Genomic DNA, 27,348 nt, shown 5'->3' on the forward strand with positions numbered 1-27,348 from the left:
GGGGGGGGGGGTGCGAGCAGGGGAGGGAAAGCATTCCGGCAGCATTCCAGGCACCATGACGCAATTTCTCTTCGCGACCTGGAGCCTGGAATTTGTCGACCCTGGTATTGTCCATAGCATAGAAATTTGATAAGACATTATTTAACCACTTGCCAACCAGTAGTTTTACTGTGGCAAGTCGGCTATGTTACGTGAAATGACGTACCTGTAAATAACGTCATGTGGCAGATAGTGGGGGAGTGTGCTGACGGAGGCGCACACACATGCCGGTTGGCTAGAGGGAGAGCCAATCAGCAGGTCCGCTGGATGCGATGTGCTGCCGGGCACCCGCGACCGCTCCCCATGGAGACTAAATGGCAGTCTGCCAATGTAAACACGGCAGACTGCTGTTCTGTCAGTGATGAACACAGGAATCCTGTGTTCCTCCTATTTAGGAACACAGGTCTCTGTGTTATTCCAGTGAATACAACCCCTGCATAGTTAGAAAGCATCCCCTAGGCACACATTTAACCCTTTGATCACCCCTGGTGTTAACCCCTTCCCTGTCAGTGTCATTAGTACAGTAACAGTGCATATTTTTAGCACTGATTACTGTAGTAATGTCACTGGTCCCTCCAAAAGTGTCAAAAGTGTCAGTTAAGTGTCCGATCTGTCCGCCGCAATGTTGCAGTCCCGCTAAAAATCGCTGATTACTCTATACCCTAGTTAGTAGACGTGATAACTTTTGCGCAAACCAATCAATATACACTTATTGGGATATTTTTTTTTACCAAAAACATGTAGCAGAAAACATATTGGCCTAAATTGATGAAAAAATTAGATTGTTTAAATATTTTTTTATTGGGAATGTTTTATAGCAAAAAGTAAAAAATATTGTTTTTTTTTTTTCAGGATTGTCGCTCTTTTTTTGTTTATAGTGCAAAAAAATAATCAAATACCACCAAAAGAAAGCTCTATTTGTGGGAGGAAATGAAAAGCAATTTTATTTGGGTAAAGCGTCACATGACCGCGCAATTGTCAGTTAAAGTAACACAGTGCCGAATCGCAAAAAATGGCCTGGTCATTAAGGGGTTAAACTACCACTATACTTTTTATAATTTGAAAGAGAAATGTTACTGTAGCACCCTCCTAGGTAGGTGCTAGGCAAAAGCATATATTGCTCCTTCTGCTCCTTCAGGGGAGCCTGATCTATTAGGTTGCCTGTTACATGTCTTCAGGTGTGATTCACTGAGTCTGAGGGAGTGTCCATACTGTATCCAATGAGGGAGCTTTCTGGACAGTGGAGGAAACCCAGCCAGTGACACACTGGCTTCTGTGGGAGTCCCAGTGGGAGGGCATTCTTGCAATGCATCCTGGGATTGCCCATAAAAGCTGGGGGGACATGTGACAGGGCGTCTTTGGCGGAAAGCAGAGTCCCAGGAGGAGGCTGACGGCTGTCTCTCCTCCTGCTGTGTATGAGGAAGGTGGTCTTAGACAGTCGACCTAGTGAACCAGGTGTGGAGCTGAGCTGCAGAGGATCCAGTGAAGCTGACAGTGGAGCTGCTGGCAGAGTCTCTCGGGAAAAACAGTGTCCGTGAGTACCAGGAGATTTGCCTAAAGGTCTGCCCAGGAAGGGGGACCATTCCAGTGAAGTCAGGGGATCAGGGAGCCAGCTCACACAGAGAGTTACAGTAAAGGAGGTGCCGTGTAGAGAACCCTAAAGAATAGGGACAAAGGGGGTACCAGGAAGGGCCCTGAAGAGTGTTCTACATTACAGTACAGCTCATTTAATACTTCTTCACTGCATTGTCAAGGTGAAGCAGCGGCCTTGCCGCATTCAGTTATTCAGTAGTCCCAGCAATTGTGCATAGTTATTCAAGTTGGAGTATCCCACTCATCCCTTCTCCTATCCAAGTTCTCAAATAAAACCACAAAAAACCAAAACCCCTAGACTGTTTTCTGACTGAGCCAAGCACTTTGAAAATGCTATATTGTCAAGTCGTTGCTATGGATAACCCAGGGTAATCCGTAACCAGCAGCTCCCATGGGAGTAGTGCTACATTACTATGTGTTAGCAGCATGTTCATGAAGAATTTCAGACTGATCAATAAACTAATAAATAAATAATAATCAATAATTCCATCAAATGAAAGCGTTTTTATTTCTACATTTCTTTTCACCACACCAATCAGTTGGTTGCGTGTTTTCTCTATGATTAGCCTGTTGCCTGTTTCACTAATTACCTGTCACTAAACAAAAAGTGAAAAAACCCTTCCTCACTCTATCAAAAACTAAAAAATACAAATTTTGGTTGGGTTTGGTTGTGACTCTTTGTGCCATGAGTCATGTTTTACACATTACTAGTATGCAGATCCACTATTGTAATTATAGTGGATCTAATAATACATATTTCCAAGACCAAGGCATGATCATGGGCATTCAACTACTGTCACTGTCACCATGGAGAGAGCAGGATGCTGACCACATCAATTCCTACCAGGTGATTACTGCCCTTTAAGAGTGATGACCTGGCAAAGCACTGATGACTGAACCCAACTGACATAGCAGAAGAAAAAGTTGCTCCGAAGTGACAGATTGGTTTATGCCAAGTTGTTAAAGGGTGCAATAATAAGTAAAACAGGCAAAATATCTAGTTGCTAAAATACAACCTATACAAAGGGCTTCAACACGATATAATTTAAAATGCAATAGGATGCCTCACCAGTTGTGGAGTACTTGCTGCGGTATAAGCTGGATATCTTCACATGTTCTTGTAGCAGATCCTTCAAAGAAACAATTGTCTCATGTTTGGGGATATCGAAGGTGATCCAAGTGTGGACCAGGTCCCCAAACGTGCGGAAGGCAAAGTCAGAATAGTCTACATACATATTACGCTCTGTAGTATGGGGGATGGGTAGCCCATCTCCACTATGCAATACTGCTATAGGTCTTATCCCAGCCTCAGCCAGGACCTGGAGAAGGCTCCTGTAACACTGCACTTGACTGTCACCCTTGACCATGGAGCTCTCTTCTAAATGTATCTTGTAGTGGGTGACTCCATACTTGTGCAGAACCAAAATCTGCTCTCTGATCTCATGCACATCATTTTCGTGACAATCAAACACATCATATGGCCTTGCTTCATTATAGAAGCCTTCAATGTTCCTTCTAAGAGGTCCAGCAACTGTAATCAATTCTTTAGCAGTTGCAGAACAGTTTCCATGATACAGTAATGAGAGGAGAACTAAAATAAATCCTCTCCAGGCTAGAGCCATTCTGATCAGAATGTACAAACATACTGGTATTAGGACACTTATAGCTGCTCTGGGATCATAAACTCCTTATTATCTTTCTTACAGATAAGGAAACTGCTGAAAAGCTTTTTATTGATGAAGATTTGCTAAAGTATGATATAGGAATCCATGGAATGTATTTTAACAGAAACTAATGTTAATTATTATCGGAAAGGGACATGATTAAGGGTAGGACACGATGCCTTTGGTTTAGTACAGGGACCCATTGAAAATTAGGGAGCCACAAATGGCTGGGTGGCCCTGACAGAGGAGACTGGTTCTGCTGATGAATAGTACATTATAATCTCATTTTAACCACTTTAGGACCGGAGGATTTTCCTGCTTTATGTCCAAACCACTTTTTGCGAATCGACACTGTGCGACTTTAACTGACAATTTTGCGTCATGCAACGCTGTACCCAAACGACATTTACGTCCTTTTTTTTTCCCCACAAACAGAGCTTTCTTTTGGTGGTATTTTATCACCTCTGCGCTTTTCATTTTTTGCGATATTAATAAAAAAAAAGCGTCAATTTTGAAAAAATAACAATATTTTTTTACTTTGACAGTTAAAAAATATCCAATATATTCAATTTTTTCATATATTTAGGCCAAAATGTATTTAGCTACATGTCTTTGACAAAAAAAATCTCAATGAGCGTATTTTTAACCGCTTTAAGACCGGAAGATTTTACCCCATTCCCGACCAGGCCATATTTTGCGATTCGGCACTGGGTTACTTTAATGGACAATTGCGCGGTCGTGCAACACTGTACCCAAATTAGATTTATGTCCCTTTTTTCCCCCACAAATAGAGCTTTCTTTTGGTGGCATTTGATCACCTGTGCGATTTTTACTTTTTGCGCTATAAACAAAAAAAGAGCGTCAATTTTGAAAAAATAACAATATTTTTCACATTTTTTTTATATGAAATCCCCCCCCCCCCCCCAAAAAAAAAATGTAAAAATCAAAATTTTTTAACATTTTAGGTCAATTTGTTTTCTGCTACATATGTTTGGTAAAAATAAAAATCGCAATAAGCGTATTTTGATTGGTTTGCGCAAAAGTTATCGCAGCTACTAACTATGGGAAATTGATGTCATTTTTATTGTTTTTTTTTAACTAGTAATGGCGGCAATCTGGCGGCGATCTGCGTTTTTTTTTTTGCGGGACTGCGACATTGTGGCGGACAGATCGGACCCCTAACTGACATTTTTTACACTTTTGGGGGTACCGGTGACATTACTACAATAATCAGTGCTATAAATATGCACTGTTACTGTAAAAATTACACTGGCAGGGAAGGGGTTAACTTTTATTGGTGATCAAGGGGTTAATGTATGCCTGGTGCTTACTGATGTGTGTGGGGGGAGGGGACTGTGTGACACAGGCACAGATCTCAGGTTCAGCTATGCTGTTACATAGGAGATCCGCCCGCTTTCTTCACACAAGCGGGCAGATCTCCTCACTCGATCCCCAACGATCGGGGAAGAGCGGCCGTGATCACCGCCTCTCCTCCCCTGGCCTGACTCCTGCTGTGTCTGAATACAGCGGGAGCGAGCCTACGGCGGCGTGCGCCACCCACAAGGGGAGGAGTCCAGCGACGTAGACCTACGACGCTGGACGATAACGAGCCACTTTGCCGCAGTACGCTCAATGTGAAGTGGTTAAGGTACTTCTCATATTTTCCTGGTTGGTCTGCTTTACATACAGATATACTGTATGTGTATAAATATATATATATATTTGTTCACACATACATAAACACACACACTACGTAACAGCACAAAAGGTTTATTTAACCACTTCCCGCCCGCCCTATTACAAAATGACGGCGGGAACGTGGTTGAGTTATCCTGACCGGACGTCATATGACGGCGGCAGGATAACACCGCTCTGTCTGACCCCTGCATCTCCGATCTCGGTAAAGAGCCTCTGACGGAGGCTCTTTACCATGTGATCAGCCGTGTCCAATCACGGCTGGTCACATAGTAAAACAGGAACAGCCGTTGATCGGCTTTCCTTAGTTCGTGCCTGACAGGCACGAGTAAAGGAGCGCCGATCGGGCGGCTCCCCTGACAGGGGGGGGGGTCAGCACTGGTAATCAGATCATTGATTACCAGTGCAGACCCTCGGGGGGGGATGCCACTAGAACCACCAGGGATTCCCACTATGACCCCAGGGATGCCAACTATGACCCCAGGGATGCCCACTATGACCCCAGGGATGTCCACTATGGCCACCAGGGATGGCAATCAGGGCTCAGGGAGCCCCCCATTGCCCTCCCCATCAGTGGTGCCCAACAGTGTCCTCCCTATCAGTGCTGCCCACAAGTGCCCATCATTGCCATCCTTTAGTGTCGCCCACCAGTGCCCATTATTGCCCACCAGTGCGGCCTATCAGTGCCCATTAGTGCCCATCAGTGCCGCCCGTCAGTGCCGATCAGTGCCGCCCATCAGTGCCCATCAGTGCCCACCAGTGCTGCCTATCAGTGCCCATTAGTGCCCGTCAGTGCCACCTATCAGTGCCCGTCAGTGCCGCCTATCAGTGCCCATCAATGCCGCCTATCAGTGCCCAGCAGTGCCGCCTATCAGTGCCCACCAATGCTGCATATCAGTGCTACCTATCAGTGCCACATATCAGTGCCTATCAGTGCCGCCTATCAGTGCCACCCCATCAGTGCCACCCCATCAGTGCCACCCCATCAGTGCCACCCCATCATTGCCTCCTCATCAGTGCCTGTCAGTGCAGTCTCATCAGTGCTCATCAGTGCAGGAAAAAACTTATTTATTTACAAAATTGTATAACATAAACAAAAAAACTTTTTTTTTTTTCAAACTTTTCTGTCTTTTTTTATTTGTTTAGCAAAAAGTAAAAATCGCACAGGTGATCAAATACCACCAAAAGAAATCTCTATTTGTGGGGGGAAAATGACATAAATTTGGTGTAAGTACAGTGTTGCATGACCGCGCAATTGTCATTCAAAATGCAACAGCGCTAAAAGGGGAAAATTGGCCTGGGCGGGAAGGGAGGGAAGTGCCCTGTATTAAAGTGGTTAATGCTCTATTTTTTCCATGAAACCTTTAGTATAATGCATTTATTACATTTCAAACACTAGAACAAGGGAAATAGTGGTGAAACATATTTTTTTTTTACTCACCATAAGAGTTCATTGAAGAACAATCGTCAACGGAGTCAATTGAAGAACACAAGGGGGGTTGATTTACTAAAACTGGAGAGTGCAAAATCCAGTGTAGTTCTGCATCGAAACCAATCAGCTTCCAGTTTTTTTTTTTTTTTTTGTGAAAGCTTAATTGAACAAGCTGAAGTTAGAAGCTCATTGACTACCATGCACAGCTGCACCAGATTTTGCACACTGCAGCTTTAGTAAATCAACCCCAGGAAGTTTTAACATTTGAGTTATTTTGCTGCTTACAGGATTGGACACTGGCAAGCCAAAAAAACTGCAGACCAGCCCAAGATAATCCTTTCCACCACCCAAAAGCCTCGGTTTTGTAGCAAAGTAGAACTAAGACCATAATCACATGGCAATGGCAACGATATACCTCAATGGACTCCAAAAAAGTGAGTGCAAAAATCCTACTTTCCCTTTATTCCTTTTAGGAATACAGAATGTCTTAACCTTCAGCACTTCCAAATGCAGTCTAACCGAGACGTGGGAAACGCATCAAACATTAACAGGCCCAAAAAACAACAGAGACCTAGGGACTGCTTGCAGCTTAAAGTACAACCTTAAAGAACTTATATCCCTAGCTGGCATCAGATAAGCAGAAACATCCACCTGGTAGAGCTCAGAGAATATGTGAACAGAAGACTGGAAAACAGATGCCTTAGGCTCCTTTCACACGGCCGCTCCGCTGCTAAAGTCCGCTGCAGGACTTTTTTTTTTTTTTTTTTCACGGAGCGGATGACAGTTGTGTCATCCGCTCCGTGTGCCCGCATATCATCCCATCCGTTTGCGGATGATATACGGACATAATGTAAGTATATGGCACTGCGGATGTCAGCGGATGACACCGCTGACATCCGATTTTCCTTCCTTTCCGTTTTTTACACGGATGAAAAAATGGGGTTCTGTTCCATTCGAAAAAACGGAACAGAACTGAAAGGAGGAAAATCGGGTGTCAGCGGATGGTATTCCGCTGACATCCGCAATGCCATTCACTTACATTATGTCCGCAAATCATCCGCAAACGGATGGGATGATTTGCGGACACACGGAGCGGCCGTGTGAAAGGACCCTAAAGCTGAAAAGCACTCAAAGATCTAGTAGAGTACACCTTGAGAGGAAAGGGTGGAACGCGATCTTTGAAATCATAAGCTTGAATGATGTGTCTAGAGTTGGTCAAATGAAAAGCTGTGGCACCCTTCCAAAATTATAAAATGAGAATCAGTCTTGCTGAAAGTGACTGAAAGTCATACAAAGCCAATAACACTCAGACAAAGGAGGGAACTTTTCTTTAGATGAAGTGATGTCCTGAGGTAAAAGGTGGAGACTACCTCAGGGCAGGAAGGAAGCCCTGGACCTTACCCAAGACCAAAAAGTGTTCTTTACAAGATAAGGCCACTAGTGCAGACACTAATCTCGCAAAGGTGAGAACCCCTGAACAAAGGTCTAAATCAAAAAGTGTTAGGCCAATGGTCTCTGAAACAAAATTGAAAGAGCAGACACTTTGACTTTGACCTTTAAAGGGGGCAAAAGCCTCACGCTGGTCCAGACCCAACTTTAGGAAGGGGGGGATTCATCCCGCAAACAAACTTCTGGTTTGTAAGCCCATAGATTCATACCAACTGAAGTATGCCTTCCACATCCAATGAGAGACCTTGCTGGAAGTGGACTTCTAGAATTGAGCGTAGTAGGAATCGCCGACTCAGCTATACCAGTACCCCTAAAACCTGGGCTTTAACAGTCATGCTGTCATGCTTTGCCCCCACAGAGCCCTGATCTCAACATCATGGAGTCTGTTTGGGATTACATTAAGAGATAGATGGATTTCAGACAGCCTACATCCACTAACGTTTTATCATTAGTTCTCTAACATGTTTGAAACAACCTACCTGCCAAGTTCCTTCAAAAACTGTGTGCAAGTGTACCCAAAAGAATTGATGTGGTTTTAAAGGCAAAGGTTGGTCACACCAAATATTGATTTGATTTGGATTTCCCTTCTGTTCATTTTGCTTTTTTTTATCATTTTGTTAATTGATAAAAATACAATTTTAACACTATTTCTGAAAGCATTCTCCGTTTACAGCATTTTTCACACCTGCCTAAAACATTTGCACAGAAGCATTTTTTTCTTCGGAATCTACCCACCTGGCTAGTGCTCTGCAGTTACAGGTCATTTCAATCAAAAGGACACACAATGTGTGGCACATTGTGACCTGTTACATTATGTGTCTTCTATAGAATTGAATGGACACTGCAGTATGCTGGCTGCTTAGATCTGGAAGAGGCTGGACACGGCTCAGGAAATGCGTTGGCTCCTAGAATAGATTCGACAGCTCCTAATCACAATGTTCAGTCCACTCCTGGATTAATATTATATTGAGGCCCATTGATTAAGAATGAGCTGCCAAATAATAGCTAAAGAACAAAAACAGATTTGCAATTTTTTTTGTATAACATTCACCAGAATGCGTGGTATGCTGTGGTAAAGCCTGTTGTGGTATTGTGGTAATCACATTTCCATTGATGTAGGTATTGTAGCACCCTCTAGTGTGCAACTAGTGTTAGTAAATTTATTTTGTTGACTCATAGTAGTTGTGTGACAGGGGCGGCGCCAGGTGGGTGCTTGGGGCTGCTATTGCTAGCACCCCCATCGTTTTGACCAGGGCCACCCATAGGCTATAGGCAGTCCTCTGCTCCATCAGGTTGTAAGGGGGACCGGCAAGAGCTGAGCCTGACTTTGTCCTCAGCTGCAGTGCCCGGTGATTAGCCTCCTAGGGCTGGTAGCCCGTAAGGACTCTCTCTTAATCCTGTAGCTGATCGAGATGGTGGGCAGGACGGGCGGGGATGTGGTTATCTCCCACAAACATTGGTGCCCTCTCTGGCTGAAAATGCACTGGACTGGACTGGACTGGGAGGAGGAGATGAGATGGTAGCCTCGGGAGTCTTCACCTGCAGCTATTAGTGACTGATGAGAAGTTTTCTCCTGCAGAAAATTCTTCCATTTTTAATGCTTCAGCTCCTTAACCTGCACACAAATAGCTGGGAACTGCTCCCAGGGGTGTCATTTCATACTGCCCCTACTTCATACTGTCCCACTGCAATATGCCCAGCCAACATGCTGCCGCCACAACATACTGCTTAACTGCATACTTCTCACTGCCCCTACTACATACTGCTCTACTGCACACTGCATACTTCTCACTGCCCAACTACATACTGCTCACTGCATCCTGCTTATTGACCCCCTAAATACTGTCCCACTGCATACTGCTCACTTCCCCCACTTTATACTGCACCACTTTGTACTGCTCCATGCCCCACTGCATACTGTCCCACTATATACTGCTCACTGCCCCCACTGCATACTGTTCCCTGCCCCATCGCATACTGCTTAGTGCCCTACTTCATACTGAAGAGGGCACATGAACTGCTATACTCCTGGAGGTTTATTATTATTTAATGTTCGGGGTAGATCTGGTGGTTAACCACTTAAGCCCCGGAAGATTTTACCCCCTTCCTGACCAGGCCCTATTTTGCGATTCGGCACTGCGTGACTTTAACAGACAATTGCGCGGTCATGCGATGCTGTGCCTAAATGAATTTGACATCCTTTTTTTCCCACAAATAGAGCTTTCTTTTGGTGGTATTTGATCACCTGTGCGATTTTTTGATCATGCGCTATAAACAAAAAAAGAGCGACAATTTTGCAAAAATAACAATATTTTTTACATTTTTTATATGAAATTCCCCCAAAAAAATTTTTTGGCCAATTTGTTTTCTGCTACATATGTTTGGTAAAAAAAATCACAATAAGCATATTTTGATTGGATTGCGCAAAAGTTATTGCGTTTACTATCTAAGGGAAAGATTTTTGTAATTTTTGTTGGTTTTTTTTTTAACGAGTAATGGCGGCAATCTGCGATTTTTTTTGCGGGACTGCGACATTGCGGCGGACAGATCGGACCCTTGACTGACATTTTTGACACTTTTGGGAGTACCAGTGACATTACTACAGTAATCAGTGCTATACATATGCACTGTTACTGTAAAAATTACACTGGCAGGGAAGGGGTTAACTTTATTAGAGAAGGAGGGGTTAAGTGTGTCCCTAGGGGCGAGTTTCTAACTGTGCAGGGATGTGGCTTTGCATGTAACAGCAGAGATCTATGGTCCTACATAGCAGGACCATTAGATCTCTGCTGTCACACAGAGAAGAATGACAGATGGCTTTGTTTACATTAGCCGCCTGCCTTTCTCCCTTCACCGCGGACGATCGCGAGTGACCGGCGGACATCCGGTCCGCTGGTCACTCGCGCTGAGGTGTCCGTGAACGAGCGGGGGCGGGGGGGCACCTCCGGCGGCGCGCACTCGCCCCCTATTGGCTCACAGGCTAGTGACGTACCGGTACGTCACTTTGCCTGGCCGGGGCTGACCGCCGCAGTATATGTACTTGCAGCGGTCGGCAACCGGTTAATAATGCAACATACTGGGAGTTTATTGCTGTGCTGGGAGTTACTCTGCCATGCTGGGAGTTAATTGTTGTGCCATGGTAAGGGGTAGGTTATTGTGCATTATTGGAGGTTAATTGCTGTGCTGGGTATATACAGTATCTCACAAAAGTGAGTACACCCCTCACATTTTTGTAATATATTTTATTATATTTTTTCATGTGACAACACTGAAGAAATGACACTTTGCTACAATGTAATGTAGTGAGTGTACAGCTTGTAAAACAGTGTAAATTTGCTGCCCTCTCAAAATAACTCAGGACACAGCCATTAATGTCTAAACCGCTGGCAACAAAAGTGAGTACACCCCTAAGTGAAAATGTCCAAATTGGGCCCAATTAGCCATTTACCCTCCCCGGTGTCATGTGACTCATTAGTGTTACATGGTCTCAGGTGTGAATGGGGAGCAGGTGCTCTCACTCTCTCATACTGGTCACTGGAAGTTCAACATGGCACCTCATGGCAAAGAACTCTCTGAGGATCTAAAAAAAATAATTGTTGCTCTACATAAAGATGGCCTAGGCTATAAGAAGATTGCCAAGACCCTGACACTGAGCTGCAGCATGGTGGTCAAGACCATACAGCAGTTTAACTCAGAACAGGCCGACCAAAGAAGTTGAGTGCACATGCTCAGCGTCATATCCAGAGGTTGTCTTTGGGAAATAGACGTATGAGTGCTGCCAGCATTGCTGCAGAGGTTGAAGGGGTGGGGGGGTCAGCCTGTCAGTGCTCAGACCATACACTGCATAAAATTGGTCTGCATGGCTGTCATCTCAGAAGGAAGCCTCTTCTAAAGATGATATACAAGAAAGTCCACAAACAGTTTGCAAAAGACAAGCAGACTAAGGACATGGAATACTGGAACCATGTCCTGTGGTCTGATGAGATGAAGATAAACTTATTTGGTTCAGATGGTGTCAAGCATGTGTGTCAAAAACCAGGTGAGGAGTACAAAGACAAGTGTGTCTTGCCTACAGTCAAGCATGGTGGTGGGAGTGTCATGGTCTGGTGCTGCATAAGTGCTGCCGGCACTGGGGAGCCACAGTTTATTGAGGGAACCATTAATGCCAACATGTACTGTGACATCTCCAAAAACAATAAGGTGTGAACACCTTTCTCCTGCGCTTGGAATCCAAGCCCCCTGACCACACTCCTCACGGGACTCACAACTGGCGTCTTAGATGGCTAGGGTCTTGCTGCCCATAACGGACTGGGGTAGTCCACCGGTACTAAAGGCAAAGAAAACAAAGAAAGGGCGCACCGACCTAGCGCATTATCCTCATTAACAGGCTTTATTCATGTAACATTTAAAAATGGCTACTCACAGACATAGATGAAAATAAATCATATCGAGCTCAGTTGCTCAAATGTCAGGAATAGTCCATAAAATCGTCCATATCCGATAAGATGACGGCTGACGCGTTTCGGGGCTTAACCTCTTCCTCAGAGCCACTCCTGACATACTGAAGCAGAGCATGATCCCCTCCTTTCGGAGACTCAGCCGCAGGGCAGTATTTCAACATGATAATGACCCCAAACACACCTTCAAGACGACCACTGCCTTGCTAAAGAAGCTGAGGGTAAAGGTGATGGACTGGCGAAGCATGTCTCCAGACCTAAATCCTATTGAGCATTGGTGGGGCATCCTCAAACGGAAGGTGGAGGAGAGCAAGGTCACTAACCTCCACCAGCTTTAAGATGTCATCATGGAGGAGTGAAAGAGGACTCCAGTGGCAACCTGTGAAGCTCTGGTGAACTTCATGCCCAAGAGGGTTAAGGCAGTGCTGGAAAATAATGGTGGCCACACAAAATATTGACACTTTGAGCCCAATTTGGACATTTCCACTTAGGGGTGTACTCACTTTTGTCGCCAGCAGTTTAAACCTTAATGGCTGTTTTTTGAGGGGACAGCAAATTTACACTGTAATACAAGATTTACACACACTACTTTACATTGTAGCAAAGTGTAATTTCTTCAGTGTTGTCACAATAAAGGGTATAATAAAATATTTACAAAAATGTGAGGGGTGTACTCACTTTTGTGAGACACTGTATTATTTTGCCTTGCTGATGGTTTGGTATTGTGCTGTGCTGGGGTTAATTATGGCTCTGTGCTTGGGGCCAATTATTGTGAAAGTATGGGTGTTTATTTTTGCTCCATGTTAGAGTTTAATTATTATGTGGTTCTGGCCTTTACACTTGTTGGGGTTATTGCTGACCCGGGGTATCATTGCTGATCCCACTTGGGCTTATTTTACTCCAACAATCTTTTTAGTGCGCCCCAAGTTCCTAATTTATCTATACAAGACATAGACAATGAAAAAAACATCCACTTTTTTAGTCATGATCGCCTTTGGCCACACCCGCAAGAGCATAGCGGGTGGCGCACTAAGCACACTGCAATAGCTCCTCCACTTATACTATCAGCATCATTACAGCATCCCCCAAAACAATTTTCTGGAGCCTCCACTGTTGTGTGAATCTGTTATTGGGTCAGGTTACTTTTGGTCACATTGGAGGGCTCTACAGGGCAGGTCTCTGGTACCTCCCCCTGGTTCTAGAAGATTGGAGAAGCATCTGGAAGTTAGTTGGCGGAGGCCCTGAGGTCCTGATCTACATACTTGAGGGTATCTGGCCAATCCCCAGGCAGAAGGCCCTGGCAGGGTGGCTGGACCAGCCCTTAAATATCATGGAGCCTGGCCAGAAATGGAGTTGGGTGGAAGATGGAATGCAGAGGTTTCTGTTGTGAGGCTGGGAGGTGGACGCCAGGGCAGGGAGCTCTGCCTCCAGGCTTGAGCCAAGAAAATGAAGGAGAGGAATCTCTGTTACATTTTGGGTCTTTTGCAGAAGACACCCTGGCTGGCAAGATCTGGACAGCAGGAGGTCTAAACAGAAGTCTTGCCCAGTGCAGCAAGAATCAAGGGACAGTGTGAGTACCTCAGCACACAGGACGTACAAGGGGAAAGACTGACAGACACAGCATACTTTCACAGGGACAGTGTTCAGCTAAATCACATTTTCTTGGCCTGGGGCATTCTTCAAAGCAACCAGGTGGGCTGGTAGTCAAGGCAGCTAGGTAGGCTGGAAGTATCTGCAAGTGTCAGAACTGTGTGAGGTTCTAAAGAGGAGACACGATACTCCTGCATACAGTTTGGAACTTTGTGCTATTTCACTAAAGAGGACTGATAGCTCCTAGTTCATAAAGAACCTTGCCACAGTTCCATAGAGACTGCGATTATCCTGGAGGGAGTACAGTCCAGGATCTTAATTTTTGTGTACTTAAAGAAGGAAGTTTGTCTTAATCTGTTGTTCTTCAAGTCAAGTTGGGCATCCCATAATCCCTATCCAAGTTGTTTTCTCCAATAAAACGTCAAAAAACAAGCCCATGGACTCTTGTCTCTGAATGAGAGTTGAAAATGTGTGATGCCTGGCTGTATAGGAATAGGGGGACTGTAAAATAATGAAGATCTCTAATATTTTAGTATCTTTAGGCATTTCCAGATGATTAGCATTGATAGCCAGACTGACTTAAAAACAAAGTGTGAATTTATTGTCACATAGTTGGCATCATAAATACAGTGTAAAAAGTATAACAGTTCAATTCAGTGTAGGTAAAAAAATATAAAGAATAAAAGCTACTTATGAAAAATGTGTCCAACTTGAAATCATGGCTGTATAGACACGTGTGTTCCCCTATGTCCTTCACTCTAATCTTCAAGTACAAGAAGAAGCAGGAAATTACATCTTTTGGTTGCACCTGTTTAAGGTTGTCAAAGAGTCTTGGATAGTCTTTGTGTTTGTAGGAGTTTGTGATGTGTGTGTGTGATCTCTCCTAGTCTGTGTGTCTGTGTGCCCCCCTGAATATCGATCCCTTAGCCATTTATCTTACATGTAGACATCATAACCATACAATGCTCAAAACCTTGTATGGCATCCATGCTTTCTGCTAACTTCAGTTATTTCTATACAAGAGGTGGTACTAAATTCATAAAGTCATATATGGACTTTGATCGACAAGTCAACATGTAACACTCTATTCTTGTAACATGTCTAATGTGCACCAGCCTAGCGCATTATCTTTTAAAAAGTTTTTTTATAAATAAGAGAGCATACACATCATAATCACAAGGCAAATGTGAAACACGAACAAATTATGTACAATAAAGGTCCACCGGGAATCTCCACTGAGATTACACCATAGCCTGAACCGGTGGAAGATGCTCAGGGGAGATTACCGGTGGACTTTTATTGTACTTAATTTGCTCGTGTTTCACATTTGCCTTGTGAGTATGATTTGTATGCTATCTTATTTATAATAAACTGTTTTAAAGATAATGTGCTAGGCTGGTGCGCCCTCTGTCCATTCTTTTCTAGAGTCTCGTTTCGGTTACCACGACCTGCTCAGAGAAGAACGACCATTAAATCTGAGTCACATCTCCAGGATACTAGTCGCATGACAACCCCTTAAGGACAGGAGTTCTTTCTTTAAAGTGTCTAATGTGGCTGATGTCATGTGACATCCTATACCAAAAATAGACACAAAAGTAATACATATTACCAACTTATCCAACATTAAGAATATATATTCAAATACTATTAATTATGACTGAGATTACACTAATCCTAACTAACATTATTTAAACAAATATATGTATTATTCCTCATATTACATGGATCCAGTCTATTCTTGACTTCCCATGACATTCTATACCAGATACCTTATGTCCTCCTCCAACTAGCTACATATACCAGAAATATCTGACATTTTACTGCCTCAGCTCAGATGAAGAACTTCATCACTAATCACCTGATCAAGGTCATTCACATATATTAATATTATGATTAATCATAAAACCACATATATTTTGCAAGTTTGCTGTGAATATAATATAATTCCAATAAGTGCTGAATTATGAATTTGGAATAATATCTAACAGGGACTCAAATTCCAGTTGCTCCTGCGGGGGTAGCACTACATTATGTTAGGCAAATCAAGAGGTGGATAACAGAGGTGGCTGTTTTTGCTGCTTGTGTGTGTGGATGAAGCTTCTTCACGTAAAGCTGCAGTCTGGACTGGGGGCTCAAACGTCAGTGTGGCTACACTGCGGTTTTAGGAAGAGCCTGCAAGGCAGTGTAGCCACTCAGTAACAGTGGCGGCTGGTGAAGTTTTAAGATGGATGGGGTGCAAGACCCCGCCCTTCTATTTGACCCCTCCCATTTCTCAGAAGCCCCACCCCTTATGGACTCCACCCATTTTGTCCCCTGTATTTTGCTTGCGTGAACAAATTCTCCCAATATATCACATATTACGGGGTCCATCAGTACTAGTATATCCCATAATAGGGAACAGGGGCCCTATTATGGGATATACTGTCAGTAAGTAAAAATCTACGGTGACCATTTGCACAAAAAAAAAAGCATTCAGAAAGAAACTTAATAGCAATCCAGCAACCACGTCACTTATACCACTATATTAAGTTTTATAGCTCATGGGTTTCATAAAACATTAATCTCTCTAATTTTTATATAGTTGGGAAAAACTAAAGTTAGCCATATTGCGTGACGACAACTTGTATAGCTGGTACCTATTTGAGGAATGTGAACCCTACAGGGTCAATGCACTACTCAGATATCATTAGCTAGAACAGCAGGGTATTGGGTGTAGAAGGTAATTTGAACATTTGTCAAAAATTATTTGGGTGATGTTTTATTATTGGGTGACTTTACACATAGATGGAAATCTGAATGTGATCAGTGAAGTTGTGAAAATTGGTACACCATCCGGTATACTAGGTCCATCATATGTTCTGGTATACAGTATATAGCCCAGATAGATGATCTAGGTCCCCGTGACTACCCTCTGTCATCACTATTATATCTTTCCGGTCAAGTTTCTTCTCTGGTGCTCCAGCTCCCTCCCAGGGAATTTGTGTGCACGTGTGGTTTTGCATTGAGAAAAGTACTGTATGGTCTTCATAGGCCATGATGAAGCATAAAATGTAATAACTGTGGGGATTATTTCAATCACTGCAACTTGGAACTTTTATGTTCTGTAAGTGAACAATAACCACATGAAGCAAATCTGTCTCTACTGTTAAAGCTCCAGGATTCTCACCATCACTGCAATACACCCTTGCCATGGCTTCAGACAACCAGATCATATTCTCCAGTTGTCGGACAGTGATCCTCCGACCTGGCTTAGGCTGGGTTCACACATGTCCGGCTGCGGTTTGCAGTCCGAAGCGTTTCTGTTCATGGCTTCAGATGCGATTCAGGTGCAAAGTTTTGCCTGAATTTGCACCTGAACCCAACCCAAAAACACAAAGGACCTTATTCAAAACCGCACTGTGGCCACCCTGGACATGTGTGAAAAAAGAAAAGGAATTGGCAGCACTCCAGGTTGAGTCAAAATCCAGGTTTATTGACTGGACATCCAAATATGACAATCGTGACAAGGTAGACGCGTTTCACACACTGACTGTGTGCTTAATCATTACTGGACATGTGTGAACTGGCTCCATTGAAAGCTGGTCACATTCACGTTATGCAAATTGGATGTCGTTAAAAACACATTTAATTTGCATATTTAATTGCAGCCTCTTGTACTGCTCCATCATGAAGTCTTCTGACTCTTTAGATATCTGTTGCAAGTAGAAAGTTTTATGAGGAAGGGTTAACAAAAAGCAAGTATCTACTGACCTCATCAAGAATGTACATTCTGTCAATTAATTCCTCAATGCAGAATGGCAGGTCAACAATAAAGTATCTCACAAAAGTGAGTACACCCCTCACATTTTTGTAAATATTTTATTATACCTTTTCATGTGACAACACTGAAGAAATTACACTTTGCTACAATGTAAAGTAGTGAGTGTACAGCTTGTATATCAGTATAAATTTGCCATCCCCTAAAAAATAACTCAACACACAGCCATTAATGTCTAAACCGCTGGCAACAAAAGTAAGTAGACCCCTAAGTGAAAATGTCCAAATTGGACCCAAAGTGTTAATATTTTGTGTGGCCACCAATATATTCCAGCACTGCCTTAACCCTCTTGGGCATGGAGTTCACCAGAGCTTCACAGGTTGCCAGCTGAGTCCTCTTCCACTCCTGCATGACAACATCACGGAGCTGGTGGAGGATACAGACCATGTGGTCCTCCACCTTCTGTTTGAGGATGCCCCACGGATGCTCAGTAGGGTTTAGGTCTGGAGACATGCTTGGCTAGTCCATCACCTTTACCCTTAGCTTCTATAGCAAGGCAGTGGTCGTCTTGGAGGTGTTTTCTGGGTCGTTATCATGTTGGAATACTGCCCTGTGGCCCAGTCTCCAAGGGGAGGGGATCATGCTCTGCTTCATTATGTCACAGTACATGTTGGCATTCATGGTTCCCTCAATGAACTGCTGCTCACTAGTGCAGGTAGCACCCATCCAGCCCCAGACCATGAAGCTCCCACCACCATGTGTGACTGTAGGCAAGACACACTTGTCTTTGTACTTCTCACCTGGTTGCTGACACACGCTTGACCCCATCTGAACCAAATACATTTATCTTGGTCTCATCAGACCACAGGACATGGTTCCAGTAATCCATGTACTTAGTCTACTTGTCTTCTGCAAACTGTTTTCGGGATTTCTTGTGCATCATCTTTAGAAGAGGCTTCCTTCTGAGATGACAGCCATGCAGACCAATTTGATGCAGTGTGCAACGTATGGTCTGAGCACTGACGGGCTGACCCCCCACCACTTCAACCTCTGCAGCAATGCTGGCAGCACTCATACATCTATTTCCAAAAGACAACCTCTGGATATGATGCTGAGCACGTGCACTCAACTTCTTTGGTCGACCATGGCGAGGCTTGTTCTCAATGGAACCTGTCCTGTTAAACCTCTGTATGGTCATTGCTACCGTGTTGCAGTTCAGCTTCAGGGTCTTGGCAATCTTCTTATAGCCTAGGCCATCTTCATGTAGAGCAACAATTCTTTTTTTCAGATCCTCAGAGAGTTCTTTGCCATGAGGTGCCATATTGAAATTCCAGTGACCAGTATGAGAGTGAGAGCGATAACACCAAATTTAACACACCTGAGACCTTGTAACACTAACTAGTCACATGACACCGGAGAGGTAAAATGGCTAATTGGGGCCCAATTTGGAGTGCACTCACTTTTGTTACTAGTGGTTTATACATTATTGGCTGTGTGTTGAGTTATTTTAAGGGGACAGCAAATTTACACTGTTATACAAGCTGTACACTGACTACTTTACATTGTAGTAAAGTGTCATTTCTACAGTGTTGTCACATGAAAAGATATAATAAATTATTTACAATTTGAGGGGTGTACTCACTTTTGTGAGATAATGTATGTTAAACGATGTAATCAGTCACCTGAAGACCCTTACAGGTTATTAGGACAATATTCTCAGCCAAAACCAAGCTATTGAACCTGGCTACTAAAGCACTTTAATAGCAGCTGGGTTTATAACCAAAATGGTCAGTCTACCAGCAGTTATATACCCTAAAATATATCTAAAGTCCAGACAGTTACAAAATGTCACCATAAAAAAAACAATACAGTATTCTTCCAATATACTAACATCTCAAGCACAACATAACATAAATACACTAACAAACATTTATAAAAGGTGCATCTGATAGGACCCTATCATAATAACAATATGTATCGTGATTCTTCCCCATGGAGGAGGCAAGAGACAATGTGAAGGGGTGGGGGCACCCCTTATCCGGATACAAAAACTCCAACTGGTCTTCCTCCTATGAAAATTCGAGATGTTCTAATCCTTTCTCCCCATATCTCCCACCCCCCCAGTCCACTTATCCTTTCCTTTTCATCACCCATCTTCTCCCCTTTGCTCCCTCTGTTTGTGACGTAAAAAAAAATTACTCCTGGCTCCTCCTCTTCTCCGAGTGCCCACATAGCAAACCTGCTTGCTCCTGAACCCCACTCTGTGTGTCCATAAGGCCCACAAAATGGGGCTCGGCCCTGCCCCCCACTCCCTCCTCACTGACTAGGAGGAGGCAGAGACCCAGGAGAGCAGCCGCTCTCATGCAGATCGCTGGATTGTGATGGGGCTCGGGATGTATTATGTATTTGGGGGGGCTGTGGGTGAAGCTGCATACTGAAGATTTTCTTTCTTAGTGAATAGAATGCATGAAGGTAAAACATATTCAGCCTTTAGAACCACTTTAAGTCTCCAGTAAAGGCAAAAGTTCCTGGTGAACATTTTCAATACTTTTTTAGAGTGGATGCAGAGATTGCAAAACTGGCTACCAATCTTGTAGGGTGAAAACAAATTGGTCAGGAAGAACTCATTATCAGCCAGCATTAAGGCTCCGGCCTCTATCAAAAAATTATGGGACACTTTGTCCTTCACTACAGCTGCAGACAGACTGGCAGAACCACTCATGCGCTGAAATCCTCATTAAATAAGTAACTATATTAGACTGATGTGCACGGAGTAAAGCTGGATATACACACAGAATTGTTTGGGTTGAACGAAAAAAAAAAAAAAAAAAACCTCACAGATCCCTGCATCCACACAACCTATGTAGATGCAGGGATCTCCCCTGCTGCAATATTTTATTCTGATGGGAGGAATCCAGCTGCAAGCACTGATCGAATGCTGGTTTTTCCAGCAGGACCATTTGACAGAAGCTGAATGACAGGCTTCTGTTGAACAGATGGGGGTACACACCTACAACCCGAATTTTCATACCTGTATAACCAGCTTAATTCAGTAAAGAATTCCTTTTTCATTTAAGTAACACTAAGGTTTGATTGAAAATGAAAAAATACTATTCAAGTATGTATTCTTAACTCAAAATACTCCTTCCTGTTGCTCTCAGCCTCTTCCAAATATCCAAATTCCTTTTTCTATAGCTGCGGTGATCCGACTTCCTTCTAGAGGGTGGCTACATTTGTTCACCATGGTCCCCTTGTATGTAGGAACGTAGCCACCCTCAATGCTCTCTTCCAAGATTGACTATGAACCAAGGGATGTGTAGAGTGCATAGAGCAGTGCACATGACTGCAACTAACATCCACTGCTTGTTACAAACAACCGAAAGTGAGGGGGGAAAAGGAGAGGTTCAGGAAATTCATGGAGGACATAACAAGGAGGCAGAAAAATACAGTAAGAAGCGATTTAATGAAAAATAGATAACAGAGCCAATAAGCACTGGATGTGTATGAATTATGTATAATGTGGAGAGAAAGGACATTGTTTAGTGTCACTTTAATTTTCATAACCATTTAGATATTTAAGGTGCATTAGGTATAAAGATAAGTCTGCAATCATATACTGTATCTATGTGCTGCATTAGAACTTACCCATTGGCATATTATCTTACTTGGTCTGTAGCTTAAAAAAGATACGTATAGTTCAATAGTTCAAAAAGTGTATACGTGGAACATGTAGAAGTTATTTATTGATGGCGCTCCTGTGTCTCAGCGCTTTGAAGAGATTATAAAGTCTGGTTTAAAAAAAATAATAATAATAACAAACATGTTATACTCACCTGCGCTGTGCAGTTGGTTTTGCACAGAGCAACCCAGATCCTCCTCTTCTCGGCTCCCTCTTCTGTGCTCCTGGCCCCTCCCTCCTGTTGAGTGCCCCCACAGCCAACAGCTTGCTATGGGGGCAGCCAAGCGGAGTCACAGTTCTCTGTGTCCATTCAAACAGGGAGCTGTGACCCGGACCCACCCTCTCTCTCCTTAATGGCTTTGACAGCAGCGGGAGCCAATCGCGTCACACAGCTGTCTCAACCAATGAGGAGGGGAGTCCAGGGCAGCTAAAACAAACTTCTGCAACATCGCTGGATAAAGATGGGGCTCAAGTAAGTATTAGGGGGGCTGCTGCATACAGAAGGTTTTTTTATCCTAATGCATAGAATGCATTAGGATAAAAAAAAAAAAAAAAAACCTTCTACCTCTACAATCCCTTTAAAGCCCAAGTCAAAACGGTCAAGTAAATAAAACTGCTTTTATAAATCCTCCAGACCTATACACTTGCGGAGCGGGTGCAGCCCCACTGTAAGGAAGGATTTTTAGTTGTCCTGGAGCTCAGCTATAAATCTTGCAGTGTAGGGGGAGGGGGGGGGGGTCACCAATGAAAGGGCACTTTTTTTCCAGCCCAAAAATGTATTGCTGGATATAGGTGTAACACAATGACACTTCAATAGAACAGTCAAGGAAAGAATTTGATGAACAAGCTAGGACTGGTCTGTTTTGGCAACTTTCGTGGACCAAAGACCACCTGCAGTAATCAATAGTAAATCATTATGTGGATGGCCAGCCTCAGTGTTACAGCTCAGAGGAATCTCAATCTATTTACAAGGCAACTACCTTGATGTCCAAGCGTGGTATCTGCAGCCTGGTAGATATCTCCTGGAGGATGAAGAGTGCAGAGATCTGCCAGTCTTCAAGTTACTTTGTGATTCTCCTACAGCTGTGTCAATGGTAAAAAAATGTAGATGACGAATATCTCAGACAGTCAGGGACACTTATTATGCTTTAGCCTGAGGGCAGCACATGACCCTCAGACCCCAGCACTCTGCCAGGGGAGCATTGGTTGGTAAGACAACAATGATCTCCACTAGTCTCAAGTAACTTGTCCCCAGTTTCTCATCGGCAGCTGCAGCTTGTCTCTAGTCTCCAACCAAACTTATATCATGTCCACAGTCTGAAAGTCCTCTCTAGCATTACATATACTGAACATTATGTGCAGCCTTTGGCGATGTCAAGGGCCACAACTAAGGCCTTGCTAAACCTTGTAAATTGACAGCCACTGGTCTAGGCCTCGAAAACCACTCAGTCATCACCAAATAAGCTAGAATTCATGAGAATCTCTAGTAATTTGATCATCTACAGCTGCCTTTCTTAACCTTTTTAACAGAGGAACCCTTGAAATAAAGTTTTCGGTCTCAGGCAACCCCTACCAATTATTCTGTATCTACTGCTTATTATACATCAGCATGATGGTCACTAGGAAGCGTGCTCCTTACATTTGTGGTCATTGGGAAGAGATTGGGGTCAGTGGTTAGTAATCTAAAAGATAAAAATTTACTAATTTCTTAAGAAACCCCTAGCAACTTCTGGAGGAACCCTAAGATTCCACACATCTCTGATGGAGAAAGGCTGATCTATAGCCACTTTAAGTAGATATCAAATTCTCTTCTATAACATAATGAAAGTCTAATCTAATTGTACGTATATTTCCACTCTCCTTGTATATAACACATTAACTTAGCCTTGTAAGTTATCTAAAGTAGTGATTGTACAAGAACATGACGACACGTATGGTTCAACAGTTCACAATTCCTTACATAAGGCATGCAAAGGCCTATAGTTGATAAAAATCTTACATAAATACTTCAGTGAATAAATCATATAAAATTATATAAAATTATGTTTAGCAGCTGCTATAGTAAAAAAAACTTGTGTTGAAAAGTAGACTAAAAAGGCTACCTATAGCGCTTGCTTTAAATAAATATAAATATAAAGTGTTAAATTAATATTGCACAGTGAACAATAATACATATAAATATATAATATTTAAACTCAAAATATTTCAAAAGATCTGAACAAAATCCTTAGTGAAGAAAATTTTCCGTGAAAGTTCCAATAAATTATATATATGCAATGAGTTGTATATATGAAAGTCCCAAAAAAATATAAAAAATGTGCAAACAATATTATATAAAAGGTGATTCTTCAGTGTAGAAATAATTCTTGAGTAAAGTGATCTCCGAAGACGTCACCGGAAGTGATCAGATTGGAACGCACAGTGCGGTGACGTATGTGAAGGGTGGAACGCAAGCCAGAAGCTCTCCCGCTGGCGTCCACGCCGATTGGTTTGCACCGCACACATACGGTCACAAGCGGCCCACAAGGCTACAATTTTGAACAGGAATATACCTGACTTCCCCTACACTTATATTTTGGCCCTTTTTGGCTTGACGTTTAGATTTTATGTTGGCGTTTTTTTTGTTTGAAGTTTGTCTATTTCCTTTGAACTTCATTTTTTGGCATGTATGTACTTTTGCCCGGTTGGGAATAAAAAGTTTTAAAAAAGGTAATACACCATCTGGAGCTTCATTTTTTTGCATATATCTTGGCTTGGCGAGGGGAGAGGAGACGGAGGGGGACCCCATGATCCCACTCACCTAGAAGCAAGATAAAGAAATTGTTTTTTAGCCCGGAGGGCTATACAAGCCTGATTAGGTCTTGGTGCTATAAGGCACACATGACCCACAACGTTCGGTGAGTGATTGAATCTTACCCCTGTCACTTGGATTTATTATTGCGCACAGCACCTGCACTTTACTCAAGAATTATTTCTGCACTGAAGAATCACCTTTTATATAATATTGTTTGCACATTTTTTATATTTTTTTGGGACTTTCATATATACAACTCATTGCATATATATAATTTATTGGAACTTTCACGGAAAATTTTCTTCACTAAGGATTTTGTTCAGATCTTTTGGAATATTTTGAGTTTAAATATTATATATTTGTATGTATTATTGTTCACTGTGCAATATTAATTTAACACTTTATATTTATATTTATTTAAAGCAAGCGCTATAGGTAGCCTTTTTAGTCTACTTTTCTACAAAAGGCCTATAGTTGTTTTGGCGATTTTCTACCACCTCACTAATTTGCTTAATGATAAATATAATAAGTGATTACAACCTTTTGTCTATAAAAGATTCTAGCCAATGCTGTTGCGGATATTACCAAATAAAATTAATAACAAATGATAACTGTGCTAAAAAATAAAGATCTAATTTAACTACATCTACTATTAATCAAATATAAAAGCAGTGATGTTACAAATAAAATACAAAGTAAGTAAGTAAGTTATTAATACAAAACGTTGCAATGTAAAAAAACAGAATGTTACTAATACATAAAGGAAAGAAAGTCACAGAAATAAAAGTTCACAGATAAATATAGATACATTACACAGAAAAACCTTACGTCCCCATCGTGTCCAGAGATTTGGGATTTTTGGAGAGTTTGGCTTGCTTTTTTATACCCCACTTTTGCCCCACTCCCACCCATCCAGGTATCAACAAGTGGGGGGGGAGAGGGTATTCTTAGACTCTTAATACAGGTCCTCTTTAAATCGGTAGTATTCCTCTTTTTGCGACTTTTAACTACAGGTAAGCCTATAATAAGGCTTACCTGTAGGTACAATTAATATCTCCTAAACCGGCACGGTTTAGGAGATATTTTCTTTGCATGCAGCCGCTCATGCGAGCGGAGCATGCACTCTGAAGGTCCGGCGGACCTTCAGCGTTCCTTTCCGGGAACTTGCTGAAAAATGACGTCATCGCGGCTCCGGCCAATCACAGCGCCGGAGCCGCCGAACCCGGGAGAGACGCCGAGGGATCATGTCAGCTCCCACAGCAGTGTCCGGGGGTCCGTGACGGGGCTTCGTTCTAAGGTAAGTATTTCATAATGAGCTAGTATGCGATGCATACTTGCTCATTATGCCTTTGTCTTGCAGGGGTTTTTTTATTTTATTTTATTTTTTAAGTATACAACCGTTTTAACACACCCAGCTACCATTTAGAGTCAGATACTTCCTGTTCCATTCCCAACTCCCTCCTCCTTTGAAGTGACATTCCACAGAGTCCATGAATTATGCAACCAAATGGTCTAGAGCAGGGGTATTCAAATCTAAACTTGAAAGGTCCACTTACCAATTTTCCATTCAGTCCGAGGTCCAGAAAAGTGACCGTCAAATTCCAAATACAGAACGTTAACAACAAAAAAAGGCATTCCCCAAAACTTTAATGAAAATAATTCTTTAAAAATGCAGTAAGACTTCATTTTTATGGTTTACAGTAGTACAAACTATTTTTTGCTGTGTATTTTCAGTGGATATGCAGGTGAAATACATTAATCTTTTTAAAAACATTTTAAAATTATAGATTTATTTTACGTGAAACCATTCAGCATTCCCGCACTTACTTGAGTGAGACAGAGAGAAAGGTAGAGGGGGGGGGAGAGGGGGTGAAAGAGACAGGGAGAGGGGGGAGAGAGAAGGGTGAGGTGAGAGAGAGGAGACAGAAAAAGGGGGTAAGGGTGAGAGAGAGGGGGTATATCTGCTACTCACAATTATTGCCCCAGACTGCTCTCGCCTAGGCTCAGGCAGGCGGGATCAAGAGCTGCTGTATGATCTATATTTCAATCAGGAGATCAAAGCTGCAAGGGAGGGGCGGGGCTTGCTATGCACGGCTCTCCTGCAGGGGTGTTCCCTGTTCTCTGGCTGAACACTGAGCTCTTCCCATTGAAAGCTGTCCACTGTCTCTGTCCACTCCTCTCATCAGGAAAATAAGTCTGTGTGCATGCGGTGGATGGGGGGGGGGGGTGCGATCGTATGTCATTGATACCGGGATAGACAGGAAACTGGACTGCTGAGGGGAGTAGCATATACGGAGACCACTCTGCAACAAGTTAAGTGCAGAGACAGAACCTCCCACGGGGCCTCCCCTGATCCTCCGCTGTGAATGCTGGGCGGTGGGCGTGTGACGTCACTGGTTGCTAGATGCCAGGCGGCCGGTGATCTAGCAACCAATGATCTAGAAAACAAACAGGCAGCTGCTTCTGCACAGACCGATTCGGCGGGCCAGATTTAAGCGCGACTGGGTCTGGACACGGCCCAGAGTCCGCCTATTGAGGACCCCGGGTCTAGAAAAAAGGCTTTTGTCAGCTAGTTGCTTCAGATAAAATTCACAGCTGTGTATGGCATCCATTTTGATTCTCAGAATGTCCGAGCAATATTCTAAAACTCACTATAAGAAATTCACTGTAAGTCACATTAATAATAAAGATTATCATTAATGTAAGCTTAAGGTAAAAACATTGCAGGCCTCAAATCTCCATTACAGTTCCCCCTGAAGTTCATTCTTGAACTTATGCTTTCCCTCAATGGTTTTATACCCACCCACAACAGCCCAGAAGGCCAAACCCCCCCCTCCCCCCACCACCACTGCGGCCTCCACTTCTTTTCTTGAACACTACTAAACTCTTTATCTGTTCTTATGAACACATCAACATAGACTTGAGACTGAGAAGCCATAGAAATCCTGGTGCCTCAGAGAACTCACATCCGGAGCATGAGTGCCTGTGCTGAGATGTTTCCTCGCCCCTCTGCCTTGGAAGAGCAGAACTCCAACATCGATAGCGGGATCTGGGCATCTTTTAGTCCTGTAACAAGGGAATACTGTGTGATGTTTGCAAATATTGGTTAGGACCGCAAGATGGCACTTTTCAGCATGGTTAAGGAAAGTCCAGTTGTTGCACCTTTGTCTCAAGCTATGGCGGGGTGGTCATTTTTGCT

At 43.0% G+C, this 27,348-nt stretch overlaps 1 protein-coding gene across 1 annotated transcript in view; it reads right to left on the reverse strand.

The window, feature by feature from the left end:
• The window catches only part of LOC309558741 (uncharacterized protein), a gene marked incomplete at both ends in the record, with an annotated part of 190,696 nt that overhangs the window by 57,526 nt on the left and 105,822 nt on the right, over positions 1 to 27,348 (reverse strand). The window contains 2 exons of the mRNA XM_082261788.1: positions 2,702 to 3,255; positions 27,116 to 27,215. Of these exons, the coding sequence (XP_082117914.1) occupies positions 2,702 to 3,255; positions 27,116 to 27,215 (654 nt within the window). The remainder of the gene's footprint in view (positions 1 to 2,701; positions 3,256 to 27,115; positions 27,216 to 27,348) is intronic.

The sequence above is a fragment of the Pelophylax lessonae genome (assembly GCF_965119305.1).
Source record: "Pelophylax lessonae genome assembly, chromosome: 6".
Taxonomy (NCBI): Eukaryota; Metazoa; Chordata; class Amphibia; order Anura; family Ranidae; genus Pelophylax; species Pelophylax lessonae.